Source organism: Serinus canaria, chromosome 3, assembly GCF_022539315.1.
Source record: "Serinus canaria isolate serCan28SL12 chromosome 3, serCan2020, whole genome shotgun sequence".
In the NCBI taxonomy this organism is placed as follows: Eukaryota; Metazoa; Chordata; class Aves; order Passeriformes; family Fringillidae; genus Serinus; species Serinus canaria.
This window is the reverse complement of record NC_066316.1, coordinates 11306743-11323317: the sequence shown is the minus strand read 5'-3', so window position 1 is coordinate 11323317 and position 16575 is coordinate 11306743. Positions and strand designations below refer to the sequence as shown.

The 16575-nt window shown below is 38.7% G+C and overlaps 1 protein-coding gene across 13 annotated transcripts in view; it reads right to left on the bottom strand.

Moving 5' to 3' along the window:
- NRXN1 (neurexin 1) overlaps positions 1-16575 on the bottom strand; it is a 668036-nt gene that overhangs the window by 207044 nt on the left and 444417 nt on the right. For all 13 annotated transcript variants that reach the window (XM_030236511.2, XM_050972677.1, XM_030236512.2 and 10 more), the window contains one exon: positions 1103-1284. In XM_030236511.2, coding sequence (XP_030092371.1) covers positions 1103-1284 — 182 coding nt within the window. The remainder of the gene's footprint in view (positions 1-1102; positions 1285-16575) is intronic.

The window sequence follows — 16575 nt, the reverse complement described above, 5'->3', positions numbered from 1 at the left end:
AGGCACCTGGTGTTTGCAAAGCAAATATTTAAATTCTATCTAGCAACACAATACTTGCCTTGAAATAGCTCTCAGTTTTTCTGGCAGCTGGGAGAAGTTGCTTTGTTCACATTTTCAAACTAAGACTGCACAATACCAGCCAACTACTTCATCCATGTGATTCAATGTAAGATAAAGGTATAGACAGCTTCTGAATTTTATTTAAGGTTTTGTTTCTTTATTTACTCAAGCCAGTAAATAAATAAAAAATCACCTTTGTCCACAATGTAAGAGTGCTTTTGCAGAAAAAGGAGTCTGGGAAGATTGAATACCATAATCCCATCTAATTTTGAAAATGATCACTGCTGAATGTTTTCTGAGGGTAAAAGTGTAATTGGTTATAGATCAATAAGTAATTTCATTCAAAAGGAACTCAACTCTTCCTGAAAGTAGAGACATTCTCACATAAAAATCAAACGAACACATTACAAAGTTCAGACTAATCTAAACAACAAATTTTTATACTGCTCTAGTTATGTTTCTCTCAATTGATCACTTATTTATGGTGCCATAAAATTCCATATGCTTTCAATTTTGATTGCTAGTTCCTTGCTTTAAGGCAGCTGAAATTACTTTCTAAGACTTCCTAGCCTGACAGTCTTTCTGCTTAAGATTTACCATTACAAAAGAATGGTGAAATTAGAGGGCAAATTCTAATAATAACAAAAAGCACAGTCAGCTGTGATACACTGCAATTCCACTATTAGATTCCAGATTAAATCCCCCAGGACAAACATACCTTCCTCTGATACTGCTAAGTTCTGTTCCATGTAATTACACTGCAATAAACTGCTGTCTGTGCAGGTAGTATCTCAGTATGATTTTTAATTGAAAAGCTATGAAAAGCAGCACTGTAGCAAAAAAAAAGGCATTTTGAGAATGTCTGAGACCCTGTACAACATCATATGCAATAAACCAGCATCATTTAGTCCACTATTGACCCCACAAGGTTCATTAACTGCTAGAACCACACTCCGACAAAACAAATCAAAACCCCCACCACCAACACAAGAACAGGCAAGACGAGAAGAAATCTCACACCTTTGGTGAGATGATTACTTACAATATGCAGCTCTAAATAATCTCCAAGGCCAGTAGAACTGTCCACTCGCACCAGCACAGCCTCTTTTTGCACAGTGCTAAACCCTATTGCCAGTCTGTCTGCTCGAGTGCTCGGCCGGTCGTTGGGAGGCCACGTGTAAGTGATCTGTCCACCACCTTTGCTAAAGATATACGTTGTCCCCGCTGTTAGAGAAACAAAACAACAACAAAAAAAATAGAAATAAATATCATCAGCCCACTTGCACCGGTGCAAAGCCACGTGGAAATCATGTGCCCTACATAAATCAGGTTCTCACGCAGTAAATGGATTCATAGGCTGAATTTCAATGTGAAGAGGTCTTTATCTCTAAAAATTATGCAGCAAGTGAAATATTAGTGGGTTTTATATTGTGCAATCAGCACTGAATATAACTTAATTGCAAATGAAACAACTTGAAATACCATAGCTCTGATTCAGAAATGCATATCTGTTTGGAAGAGTTCTTAAGCTTATGCTTGATAAACATATTTCTGTGATGTGTAGAACAGGGAGGAGTTAACCAAACGCTTTTCCCAACTGGACCCTATGTGGAGAAATCAAGCAATTCCAGTTGCCTCATGGCTGACCAAAAAAAAAAAAAAAAAAAAACACATCTACTTAGTTACACAATGAAAATGATACATGATGGTGGCCAGCAAAGCAAGATGTTAACAAATACATTCAGATAAGACTTTTACAGATCTGAGGTTTATCATCTTGCGACAGATGGAGATAACAAGTGGAAACATACTTTACTTGTCATGTCAGGACAAAGAGATTATTCTACCATCTGAGTAAGCAATGGCTTATTTGCATAATGCTCAATGTACATCTTTCAAAAGTGGAAATCTTTACACATTACATCCAGGGTGCACTTACAAAATCTATAATCTGTTTGAAACAAATGTTGTCATCCAAAACCACTTAGCACTCAGGTGCTTAACTTCTTCACCAGCATATTTCCTCAGAACTAAAATAGCAGCATATCCGGACATTTTCCATTTGAAACTTGTGCCCTAACAACAGCACAGAGCAGGCAAATTGTGCATGCACTTGATCTTCCATAGGAAAAGTCACTACAACTTATCTACTCCTTTTCCATGAGGATAGGTCAAAGCTTAGGAAGAGAGGTTAATTCATTGTAAATACAGAAGTCTAGCTTTACTATCTATCCTAAACTGTCTCAAAGTGCACCTACTCTCAATTTTATTGTATTTTATTTACTTATATTACATTTTATCTACTTTATTAAATAGCTAATAATAGGACAAGTGGGAATACTTTTAAACTAAAAGAGAAAATATTTAGATTTGACACCAAGACAAAAATTCTTTACTCAGAGGGTAATGAGTCACTAGATCAGGTTGTCAAGAGAAGTTGTGGAGACCCCATTCCCTGGAAGGCCAGGCTGGGGGGGATCTTGAGCAACCTGATCTAGTGGGTGACATTCCTGTCCATGACATGGGGCTGGAACTAGATAATCTTTAATGTCCCTTCCAACTCTTACTTTCCATACAATCATGGAATGGTTTTTCAGTTTATTCCCCCCAATGCTCTCATTCCACACTTCCCATGTCCATGTAAGGAGACAGCACTTAACAACATAATTTTAACTCTGTTACTATCTTTCAAGGTTGACCAAAAATGCTGTTAGCATATAAAGGAATCTAAAATCCCTTGAAGACATGGACTTTTAAAGCCAAAGCCAAGAAGGACTGAAGGACTGCACACTTACACCACTTGTTCAGCTCCCAGATGTCTCAAAATCTTACTCTACTGCTGAGCAAGACTGCTTTGTGTCAGTCAGGGTGCAAAAAGAACACAATGTCTTTTTGAAAAGATCTCATGTATTTATTTCTAACCTCACTTTTCCTTTATGGAATTCCATGCCTATTAATTAGGGTTTTTTGGCAGTGCCATCACTCTAAAATTTATGCACAGTGCATACCACTTAAGTCACTGTAAATCTCATTTTATATTAATACACTTGTGGTATAGTTTCACTGTGCTTCAGATGGATCTGCTGGCTTTTCTCCTGATGCCAAAATACCAACCAGCATGCGTTTCAGGAGAGTTTGTCAACTTCCTCAGCAAACAAAAAGACAATAGCAGGTCTGTTATTTAAGATTTCACCTACAATTCAGGTGAAATCAAGTTTTAATCTTTTTATAAAAAGAGTTTTGCAAGAGTAGTGAAGATTGGGGCTGTGCCAGGGATTGGTAATGGACACAGACAAAAGGTGTCTGGTTTAGCAATGTGTGTGACAAAGCCCTCCTCCTCCTGCTCTCCCACCCTTGCTTTCCTCCCAGGTAGTGGTCTCAAATGTGCAATAATCTGCTGTGTGTCATTGATCTCCAGTTACAATACATCCTGAAACAAAGACACCTTAGACAGGTAATATCACTGCTGATGGTCCCCAAGTTCTCCTCTCTGCTGCTGCTGTTGATTTCAAAGCTCCAAGTGATGAGTTGGGACCTCCATGGAGTTTATGTCACTGTGGTGTCTGGAGTGAAAGGATTTGTTCTGTGTTGATGAAAAACAGAGGGCTTGATCCAAAGCTCATTAAAAACAGTGACAGCCTTTCTGGTGACTTCATAAAACATTGTGTCAGGTCATGAATGAGGTTCTTATAAGCAACAAAAATGAGAAGGCTAAGAAAAAACAACTCCTTACACCTCAATGTCACAGATGGAGCTGTTAGAATAGTCCCTAAGATTTAAGTGGCAGTGCATAATTCTCCTTTTCTTGGTTGTAACAGATGTGTTTACCCAATTAAAAGACAAAGAAAAAGCCTGCCAAGCATAGTGGAGTCATACTGAATACAATGACCCAGAAGTAAGTCTTCAGATCTGAACAATGAGAGGCTCTGCTGTTCTTATTCAGAGTGAATGCTGCATTTTTTGTTCAGTACTGCCCTTCAAATCAACCAGGGAAGAGCAATTCATTCCATACTGCTGCTGCGTTGAAGGCAAGGTCAATGTCAGTGGAGCTGGATAAATCTTGCTGTAAATCTTAAACTACATAGAATAAACATCAAAGTTAAAAAAAAAGTATCTCTTATTCACGAGAACATGTGGCTTATGGGTTTTTATGAGACAGCTTTCCCTCCTTTATAACTGCCCATTTTGTAGCTCTTCGAAGTGAGTGTGTGTCTGGTGAAAGACTAATTAATCCATGCTGATGAATACAGATCTGCCTCTGTCTGAGCTGCACGGGGAGTCACGTTCCTCGAATTTCCTGTATTAATTATGGAAAAAATGGGTCGGAAGCCATTTGAGAATAGATCCTCTGGTGTTTATATTTCAAGAAAGACAAATATAATAATGTAAAATTTATTACTCCGGGATTGATCTCAGCTTATAGCCCGACCTCCCATTAACTATTAAAAGCTAGAAACTGAGCAGTTGTTGGAAACAACCCTCCTTACTATCAGTTTTGGGTAAGGAACAACAGAAGAAGCCTAATTCACTTGGTTCATAAAGGCTTTTATGCTGTCTGACAAACCTCATAATGTCTGTGCTGCTCTTTCAGAGCATTGTCACGACACCCCAGCCATCTCCCTTCGCTTGTGGCACTGTGTTGTTCGGGGTTTATCATCTCCAGAGAATTGAAAGCAGCGGAATTATAATGTCAAGAACAGCAATGCCATCAGCACAGTACTTGTAAGCAGGCAACTCTGTAACATGCCAGTTATATCTCTCAGCCACAGAATTTACTGCATAATTCTTTATGCTTCCATGCATCCACACAATGCTTAGGAAAAATGTCCACACAGCTCTTTGAAATTCTTACCCATGAAAGCACGGTTCCCATTGTAACAAAACGCCAGTGGTCAAGATACAGTAATGTTTTTTAATGGCCTGGGTCTCTGAAGACCTACTTGTTGGCAAAATTCATCTTTATGAAATAGTGCATTCATTTCAGCACAGTCTGGCAGCAACTCAAGGACATCTGCTTACCTCTACAGTATTAAGCAGATAAATATTTTGTTTAGAACCCATTCACTGTATTTATTATTGTTTATGACTGCAAAGCTTTTCAATATTTATTGCTCTGAAGTCACATTTGATGTAGCTTAATAGTTTGCTCAAATCAACAGCTTTCTGCCTTCCTCATGTTCATTCCAATTTTGAGTTTAAGGTATATTGCACTGAAGGGTAATGTACATAATTCCATTTATCCCTTATAATTTAAGTAGCATAATGTTTATTTTCAACATTCCTATCAGGTTTCAGGTGCTGATGAAGTGAATGCAATGGTTTGATTGAGCTCTGGACCCTCATAAACTGTGATTCCATCACACTCTGTGACTGAAAATCTAAAGACTGAAGCTTGTAAAGTTCAGTAATGAAAGCTATTAACTGCACTTTCATTAACAGAAAAGCAATTTTTAGCTATCATTAAAAATTTGAAGCATAAGGAGTGCTAGTAAGAAGAAATTACCCATTAATGTTATTTTCTTCTTTCTGTATCTTATCAGTACTTCATTCTGGGATACAATGTGAACCCCCTTATTCCCACTGGTAAGTAATTACTTGCATTGATAAACCTGCTGAATCCAGTGAGACTATTTGTGCAGGCTACTATTAATTACAAAGAATGAAGAATTTACAATATGAAAACATACATACACATGATTGTCCAAGCATCTATATGAAGGCATTAATTATATTTACTACGTTCAGAGGAGCATATAAATCTCCATTAATACTCATTTTTACGTATTCATCTATGTATTTTCAGTCTGCACAAGCTGAAGTTCAGAAAAATACACAAAATTTATTTACATATATTTGTACAGATTTTCTAAGGTAAGTAAAGGAAGGAATGCTTCAAGCCAAAACCATGATATGCCAGGGGAAGAGAGGGAGAGGTGGGGGTTTCAAAATAGTCCACTTGGTGGATTAAAATACAACCCTTCTGTATTACTTGTTCCTAGGCTTTGATATGTTATTAATTATTCACACAGGAGAGAGAATATATGCCACAGGGTTGAGGTGAGGAGGGGATGGCCATTAGGGTTAACCATGGGAAGGAGATGGAAAGAGCTGCTGGAAGAAGTATTTCAAACTAAAGAGCAGATTGAACTGAATGCTTCCTGAAGGCATTTTGATAACACTCTCTCCCACAAATCTGGGCAGGAGCCTGAATATGGATTTTAACTTCTCTCCTGCAAGAGCACCATCAGGCTATTTAACAGCAGAAGAGGTGCATTGCATGTGGAAAGAGAAAATGTTCAAAGGGATTATTGCCTGTAGCTCTCCAAAGAGCTTGGGCCACAAGGCTAGCAATGGATGTCTTATTTTCTGGCCAGATTCTCTTAGATTTGTGGATAATAGGGACTAGGAAAATATTGATGGTGTTCCTTTGACCAAGCTTGGCAAACCTTGATAAAAATTCAAAGTTTTCCTGGAAATTGCTTGCTACTCCAAACAATTTCTAGTTAGGTCCTTGTAGCCATCTGACTGCATGCCTGAACCAGGACAGTTACAAACAGTCTTAACATTTGTCACCTGTAAGGTCACAAACTGCACAAAATAATTCCTTGGCAATTCCATTATTTTATTCATTGATTTTCCCTTCTTCCACAGTTACTGTAACAAAACTCAGTGACCAAAGCAGCATTGACAAAGATCAGTGCTGGGGTTTGTTGTTAATATTGTCATTAATGATATCATCTTCTCTCTTCAGGTAAAGATGTTGAGGAAAATAAAGCAGATAGAAAATGTCTATCAGAGTCCTGCCAGCCTTTTATGGAGCCCACATATCACTGTGCTACAGCTGAGCTCTAAAGTTCAATGTTTCTGTGAGAGACACTGAAGCCACATTGCAACACCTCAACCAACTCAATCAGCTGGAGCAATTAATTTGAAAGAACCAACAAAGCAGTATCTACTACTACTAATTCAAGCACAGCTTTACATTGCATTATAGAATTCCTCTTCCCGAAGCACTGAGGTGACCTTGATTTGCTTTATCAGAGCCTACAGAACTTTTCATCGCCCTGCATCCAATTTTTCAGAGAGCTCTATAAACCAGTGCTGTGGTTTATTATATTCAGCCATGCCTGAGAGCTGTCTCCAGGTAAAGGTCTAAGTGATAATAGAACCAACACAATCCCAAGCCACGCTGAGCATCCTGCCCTTTCCAGTGGCATTTGTTGAAGATTCAGGGTACTAACACAGAAGAAAAACTTTTTCCTCAGACCACAGGAAAAAACCCTAAGAAAACCACTCCTTTTCCTACTTCTTTCTTCCAGTCTATGGCATTGGTATTTGGACAGTTGTTCATGTTTTACCTTCCATGGTAAAAAGTGGGTGAAAAAACACTTCATTCCTGTTCCAAAAGTTTTTGTTGTTTAAATTCACCAGTTGCTATCAAGCTCTACTGATAAATAGGTTCAGTAAGTGACAAACTAAAATTTGTGAGTAACAATGGCTCAACAAGCACGTGTATCTACAAAGAACAACCCTGACACAGCTTAGCATCAGTATTCCAAGTCAGCATCATAAATGACATAGTAATAATAAAAGTTTCAAAGAACTTGAGGAATTTTCCAACTAGAGTGATTTTAATATTTTAAATCAAGTAGCATCTTACACCTCAAATGACCCTATTGATTTAGATTGGATCACTTAACTGGAGTAAAGTGCTACTCAGTTTGAGTAGGGACATTGAACTAAGAGCCTCCAATTGTGTTTAAAATGAATATAATTTTGAGAAGGACCTTAGCTAAGCAAGAGGTTGCTGAAAGGACTCCTAAGAGAATAGAAATAAGGAGTATCTGTTCATCTGACTTATTACCAAAACATGATTAAGTGAATGTCAATGGACTTGTTAGTATTATGGCACTGATTCTGTAAAATTATTTTTATTAGCTTTGAAACACCCACAGGAAAAAAGTTCTGTGGTTTGTCAAACTCATAAATATGTTCACTTACACACAAAAAAAAAAAAAAAAAAAAAAAAAAAAAAAAAAATCACTATTTATTTTATGAATGGATACAGTCTAACACAAACCTGACACAGAGTGCTAAAAGAAAATTATTGTTCTCCTCCAGATTCTCTCAGTTTAAAAATTTTATGGGCTGCCTATTACCTATCACTTTTCTGGTATGGATGCTGTTTAAAATCAATTTGAAATATTTCTGTATGAAATGTAAGGTAAGTAATTCGCCATTAGAGCCTTGGACCTTTATGCAATGTAGATGGGTGGAAAATGATATATTTTGGAAATTTAGGGCCTGCTTTAAATGTCATATTGCACTCAACATAAAATATTTTAATCCATTAAAACTCTATTATCGTTAACAAGGATACAACATGTCTGATTCTTAAAGCTTGCCAAAAAGTCAGATGGAAATTAAAAGCCAAGCATCTATAAATAAAGGAAGGTTTTATTCCTCCTACAACCTTGTCAACATATAGTTAAAGATAAATTTCTTGAACACTGTCAACAGAAGTGGAAATTTTGTGGTTGAGAAACACACATGAGAAGGCAATGGATTAAAAAGTATTTCCAAACAGATAAAATGTAAAGGCACTGTTAAGGAAACTTCCCTGTCTGACCATCCAGGAGCCACTCTGGAATCACCCTCACACCCCCTGAGCTGGGACCAGGGACCCTTCCCAGCTACACCCCCACATTCACACAGGCACACCAAGTCTCCTGCCCAGCTCCACACTGGGCTTCCCAGAGCAGAGCCCCAGACCTGCAGAGCCTTAAAATAGTTTAGCCATGGTGCAATAGCTAAACAACAGCATAACAGAGCAATAAAATAAAATAACAGCTCGAGCTGGTGCCTTCAAGGAGGGATCCTGGGCTTTTATAACCTCACATTCCAAGAGCACCAAACTCCACGTGGTTGGCTCCTGCTGTCCCTGAGTGTCTGGTCCACTGGCTGCGCCACAAGTCCCTGAGTCCACTTGGGCTCAGGGTTGGGTTCCTGGCCCTCCTAGCCCAGCCTGAAGCTCACACTGCAGCTACACACCCAGCTACCTGCACTAAATGTGCTCCTCAACACCACTGTCAGATTGAGATTAATAAAGTCAAGTACTCTCAAAGACAACAGGACTATTCCAGTCTCCACGCTCCTGACATCAGGATTGTCAAGGCATAACTTCAATTTAACCACAGCTGCACTCAGTTCCATTAAAATAAACTACCTGCACATGCACTGATTTGCTTCTTATGGCTTTTTAGTTGTTCCAAATCCAAAGTGAACACAGGCTGGTTGGTTGAAGGGATTTGTAACAGGATGCAGGAACTAGGACATTAGCTCAAATACTATGCAGGTTGATAGACACCAAATGTTGCCACCATCTGTTGGTGCCCTATGTGAAATCATTCAGTGGTTCCAGTCCAGGGACTTTACAAACTCAACAGATACCTGGCAAAAGTTGAAAAAATCCCAAAGCCAAGTAACTTGAGCTGTTAGAGTTTCCAAGCTTGCTGACTCAGCTGGGAAGCCAGTCAGCTGAAGGCAGGAACGAGGACCTGAGTGTCTGTCACAAAAGTTGCTCTGCACAAATGTTCACATAGGGCAAAAAAACAGTAAAAGAGAAAACAAAATTAAATTTTCTCTGTATAGGTCCATCAATAGGCAATGTTCTTGTCAGAGAAATAATAATTATTTGTGGGTCATTATTTCATGCAAAACATTAGTGCCTGAAGTTATGTTTTTATTTCAGTACCTTCGGCAGTATCCTGATTCTCAGAAGTGCTGTTGCATTTCTGGCAGCCTTTAAAAATAACTCCCCTGTTCTTTAAATGAGGATCAAACCATTTGAAATAGCTGGCCTTAAGTCATTTAATAGTGTTAGAATGGACAGGAGCTTGGCTGCAAGTGCCTAGCATGCTTCTAGGCTAAAGTCTTTATTTCTTATTGGCTTTCTTACTAATATAATATTCCAGCTCTCCAGTCTTGCATTAACTCAGTTATTTTTAAGTGACATTTATATTATGTTCCTTGCTAAACTGTGCATCTCATAATTTGATCTTGAAAAATCCTTAGAGAGCTTTCAAAAGTAGCCAAAACTTCTCTTGGAAGAAAGGTACAGCATGCTGAAAATGAAAGCTGTGCTAACTGCAAGCCTGCAAAAGTCACTGAAAAATGATCCACACTCAAGGATGTCAGATGCTGGACTAAGATGTTGATGTTGCTTGCAGCAGAAAGATGGTACTGAAAACAACACAAATTACAGGGTTTGCTGAGAGGGAGTCTCTGCTGGGAACAGTTAATTGTATTATGGGCAATGTGCAATGAAGTTTAATTTTGCTTTTTTGCCAAAGTATTGAAAAGTAGTAAGAAGTTCTGTGGCATACATGTTCTCCTACAAATTACCCAACTACTAATATTTAGCAGACAAAAATATTCTTGTGACAGCATTTCTGAATGTTTTTGAGAAGACAGACATGGACTACAGCCGAAGAAAAATAGAAAGAGCACTGTTTCTTAAAGATGTTACATCCTGAAAGGCAAAAATAGGAACCGTTCTTCTTGTTATAAAAATGAAATCAAATAAAATGCAAGAGAGGAAATCTTTGGAAAGATACCAATCCTCTCTGAAGCACATGAATCCACCCCTGAAGCAGCTGCTCAGAGGTATCTGAGAAGGAGACCTGGCACGGGGAAGGACTGATGAGCAAGTTGCATATTGACTGCAGTCTTGTGGCATTGTACCATCTCCCTAATTCCAAGCATGAATAAAACTTCAGGATATTTTAGCTTATATACAAACCAAGTTTTAAAGCCAAAGCTAGTCTTCTCCAGCATTGTATGCATTCAAACCTCCAAAAAGTATCAGGTAAAAGAGGAACATGATATAAAAGTGTTTGCTTCGTTGTCTCAAAAGAGCTTGAAAATAAGAACCAGTAAGCAGCTACAAGTGATACTTCATTTGGAGAGTTTCTGCAGTCATTATCCCAAGGATTGACTTTGGAACACCAGTGTTTACTTGCATTATCAAATCTGTGCATGGAACAAACAGTGTTTAATAGGGGTACACAGACACAGCTGTATTTGTACTTGAATCTTGAAGGTTATTAGACCATTATAATAAGAGCTAACAGGGGCCAGCCAGGTTGGGCCAATTCACTTCCTTCCCACTTCTTTCTGTTCTGCTACATAATAGATTTTCAATTGAGGCCTGGCACAGAAACACTACGTGCTTTGTCATTATGATAATTGCTGTCATTCTTCTTTGCAAAGTCCTCACGCTGCTGTTTGTAAGCAACAATTCCCCATCAGATTCAGAGGATAAAGAGCTGCAGTGAAAAACACACATCTTAATGCTTTTCACTGGGTTACACAGCTAAGTAATCAAAGAGCCTGGTTTAACCACTGCATTCCACAACAACGTTTGGAGAGAACTTGACAATGTTTGGAGAGAGAGTTTGGGGCTCCAAACTGTTCAATCATCTCGCCAGGGACTAACTCAAGTGCTGGCTCTGCCACTCCATAGCCAGTGCTATCAGCTGTAACTGAATTCACTCCTGCATGCAAGAAAGGTGAGCAGTTAATCACCCTCTGAAGACTAACCCAGCCTAATTAGTGCAGTGATTTTGTGTAGGCCACTCACTTCCAAGGGTCTGGCTGGAGGAGATTATGATTGATTTTAATACCCTGAAGTGAAGATAAGGCTTTCCAAACTATTGAATACCCACTTTAATACAGTACTTTACAATGACATACACAGAGATGTCAAGAACTTTCAAAACTCAAAGTGATACCAACACATGTGGAAAATAATTCTGTGAAGAAAGGAATAACCCATTTTTCAATAGGCATTCTTCTAAGTTCACTCCAAAAAAAATTTAACCCGAAGCAAAACAGAACATTCCCAAGAAAAGAAGGAGAAAACAACATTTCAGATACACTAAACACCAGTCCTGCAGGATGAACTGCAGCACACCAATTTGGAAGTTTTGAGGACTCCTGCACTACGGTATTTTCTTACAGTATTTCTGTAACATAAAACATATTTCTAGGTATGTTTCTGCATCTCACACAAAGATTGATTCCATTTAGGACACACAAACATTCAGATAGGAATGAAATGCTATTCGATTTAAAATGTATTTTTTTAGATTTTAAAGTCATAACAAGGCTCTCTGTCTATTCACCTAATGAACATCAATCAGAAACTAAGAACCATGTTTAGTTCTCAAAGGACACTACCTACTCACATGCTGGAATCTCAGTAAGGAGGTTTTTCAATGAGAGGTTGGCTTTGTGATGATATTGCCAGCATTTGTAATAACAATGCAACCTAAACACTGCAATTAAACAACAGAGTAGTATTTTTGCAATACCCTGCTGTTCTAAAGTGCATTGTGAATATTAACATATTCCAGTAAATTAGTTTGCTCTCATTATCATAAGCAATTACTTACTGTTTAGATGCTGCTGATATTAAATTGGCAAGCAATTTGCAAGAACTAATACATAGCATAAAAAACTTTTCACAATTCTAACCATATGAAAAGACAAGTGTTTCTAGTAACACAGTCCCTTACATACAGATGTCTGTCTCTAAAAATCCTGTGTATTCCTTCCTATCAGTTATCTTTTTCCAGCAGCGAGTGGATAAGTAACTACCTGAGGCTCTGTGACAAACTCTTTATAAACTTGGTTTTGATTCTGTGGAGTAAGTCATAAATACCTCAGGCCAAGCACCACAGTAACATCTCATTCACACCAGAAAAAGAAAGTGTTTTCATGCTCATTTTCGAAAATAATAGTTTGGAAAATATATCAATGTGAAGTTCAGTTCTTTGCTCTCAAAGCTATTACTTTCCTGATACAACACTGTCAGATGGGGAGGGTAAATCAACGCCTTTGTCCTCAGGATACAGCCACGAACAGAACAAGGCATGGAGAACCTGTCCTGTTTTAGCAATAATGACACCATAAGCCTCTTTCTCTTCAGTCCAAGAAAGCAGTAATCCCAAAGGCAATAACCTCTAAGCTAAAACCCCAAGTTAGGAAAGAACCAGGACTACTTTCTGAAGGACACTTAGTGAATGTCACAGACATTCCTTGCTTTGCCACAGAAAATGCACAGATCAGGTAGCACGAGCCAAACACAACCCAAAGATCTTTGTGGGGAGTCTAAAACCAAAGGAACAACGTGCTTTGTTCCTCAGCTTGCACCTTGGCCCCAAGTTTCAAATGAGAAGCACTGAATGCCTTTTGGCTCACCTGACACCAGTGCTCAGGCTGCTGCTCATGCAGAGATCATGGCAGTGCACAGCCAAGGATGGGGGCCAAAGGAGAGGGTGTGGAACAGCCACCCAGGATGCACTTTGTGCCAAAGTCTAGTTAGCAAGGTGGGGAGCAGTCAAAGGTTGAACTCAACGATCTTAGAGGTCTTCTCCAACCTGAATGATTCCGTGAATAGTTTATCCCTTCCCCTGAGTCAGCCTGGACAGCCAAGGAGCAAGGATCCAGCAGTGCTATCAGCCCTCGAGCTGTCCCTACAGCTTCAGGATGGGCAGGTTGATCCTTGTGCTCCTGGTGAGCTGAGAGAGCTCAGTGTGCCCAAGTGAGATTTCAGTCCCATGCTTCAGTAATACACTCACTAACCCTGATCTGGTAGCACCCATTGAAACCACACCCTCAGCTGAGGGTATGAGGCTACAAACTACTTGTTTGGGTATTGTTTATGCAAACAATAGCGAGCTGTTTATGCAAAACTGCCTTTAATGCAACCGTGAACCTTAACGGGGACCTGGGGAATCCAGCATAACATAAACAAACCACAGTAGTTTAGGCAATTCCCAGAACACATTTCTAAAAGTGTAACTTGTGATCTCAGGTCTCAATCTTTCAGGCTATGTTTCAGTCTGGAACCAATTACTATAACCACCTTATCTTGCAGAATACACAAGACTGTAATAGAAACACTAATGCACCCTTAACCAGGAGCTCAATGGTCCCTGTCTGCTGTGCTCAACTTTGTACACTGCTGTTATAGATTATTGGGTTGAAAATATCTTTGCTAAAATTAGGCATAACTTTTAAAAATAATTTAGTCAGTTCTGAAATATATTTTGTCTTATTCAAAGCCAGAGCAATTAAGAACCTGTCTTGTCAGTCTCTTAAAAAAAATAAATTACTAAATTGTTGGTTTTTAAATCAAACATTCCAATTAAATTTGTGAAGTAAAACCACAGACTTTTGCAGCTAAAAATGATGTGTGCCTTGGTCTCTGAAACAAAGTAATGAAGTTCTCATCTGATTAGCAAATGCAATGTTTTGTACTTATTGACCTTGAAGAGAAAAAAAAAAAAATCAGCAGTTGTTTGTAATGAGAGTAGGGCTTCAGTCACTTCATATTTCCACTTTCATCAATCCTCCATTCCCTTCTTCTTCTAATCCTAATCTGCAAGGGTTCTGACAAATAGTTTGGTTTTTAACAATGTTGTAGCCATCGTGAGCAGCTCTCAGAGCCAGGGGACATGTCTCCAAACTATTCTCCTTCCTCTGCTTGGAGAAAAAAATACCTTCCAGCTGACATTCAATATCAGTGTCCTTAAGCTACTAACTCCTTCTAGGCTAAAAGAGAAGGAATGGAAGCATCAAACTACATTTTAATAAATAAAAGATGATGCATAACAGCATACAAGGAAAATAAAAATTTCACAAACCCCAAAACAGCTATTTCTACATTTTCTGGAGAAAATCCCGTCCCATCTACTTTCAGGATCTTGCTGTACATGACATTTAGACACAGGATTGTTAAACTAGAGCTATAATGAAAAATACAGGAATATTTCCTTAAACAGCAATTTCTATCCATTTCAATTAAACCTCTTTCATGTTTGTAGACCCAAACATGGCTTTCTCATATCTGTATTACACAGAATCTTAGCAGTGGTGAAAAATGTTGTGTTTCATGAACATGACACTTCACAGGACATGATTCCTCCCTCTAGCCTCATAATTTAATAATATCAAAAACTAAGGGAATCTGAACTTTTACTGAGAAAGAGTAGATTGTTAGAACTAACAGCTGAAATGAGAATTTGCATATCTGATCCCAAAAAACGTCAAAGTTACCTTAAAAATAAAGAGGAACTCCTAACTTGCAAATTCAAATAGCAAGGTACTTTAATATTCCATAGCAGATTTCATCCTCTTTCAAACTTAAACGTGCATGTGAGCACTTCCCTACACAGATCAGGTGTGGGTTTAAGGGAAAAAGCTGAGGGTAGACATGCCACAAATAAAGGAAAAATACAGAAAAAGCTTTGGATTAGAATTACACTGTCCCTTCAAGAGTAAAATCAACAGAATGAACCTGACACTTACAAAAGAGTCACAAGAGGGCTCAAGCAAGGAAGAGGATGTTATGAAGTAATTAGTGTTGCCCTGTGAGCCTCTTTATGCTCATGCCAACAATCATCTTTAAAAGATTTTGGACCCAAAGAGCAAGTCTTGCTCTAAATTGTTGTGCTGCTGGCTGGAGAAGTCTGCTGTCCTCAGGTCAATCTGATAAACTTGACATAAGAGTAAAGCACAGCCAAATCACATGCAAATCCTCTGAATGCATGACAAACTAGCCTGGATCCCTCAAATACCAGACTGTTATCCCTCTTCCCTAGGTCAGCAGTAGTGTCCAAGAGACTTAGTGGCACATTGCTTCAGGAAGCTGATGCAGCTCCCCTGATGCCTCTTCTTCCTCTGGAATAACCTGGATGGCCCTTTCTGAGTCCTGTGGACTTCAGCTGTCAGCTCACTCTCCTCCTGGCACCTGCTTCAGGGAACACTTAAATATTTTGTGGATGTTTCATCTGCTCAAGGGATTAAACTCATTGTATAGGATAAAACTGATTAAGAAAAAAAAAGAATGAAAGTCACAAAGCTGCAGATAAACAGAATCCATGAGGTTCTCAGGTATGACTATGCAAACATAACTGATAGCTTCTACAAAACCTGCCTAATTAGAGCTGTTATCAAAATGAAGGTCACGTTAAAGAGTACTAAGCACACCCTGTACTTATGCTGATATTCATGTTAATGTTCATCAAAGTAATTTCTGTTTTAAAAGAGATGATTATTTAGTACCATTATCAGTCTCAGCCTCAATACTATGCTGTCACTATTATGCAGAGACCTCAGCTTCAGAAAAAGATTTATTATCTCAAGTGCTGAACCAGGATGAGCTCCATATCGACAGCTTCTGCAAAAAAAAGCCCAAAACAAAACAAACCCCATTCTGTTTGAGGAAGACATTGTGCCCCTTAGGCTTCCCTTCAGTGGAGGTGGTGACATGGATCCTTCATCAGTAACTCCATTTATTAATTCTGGACAGCATATAGTCAACTGCTTTCTGTAGCAATTTGCATTGATGGAGGAGAGCTATTGAGGAACTTCCCCCTCCTTTAGAGAAGACACTTCAGCTGTCATGTCCTGTATAACAATCAATGTTCTCCCTTGCTTCTTTCAGCT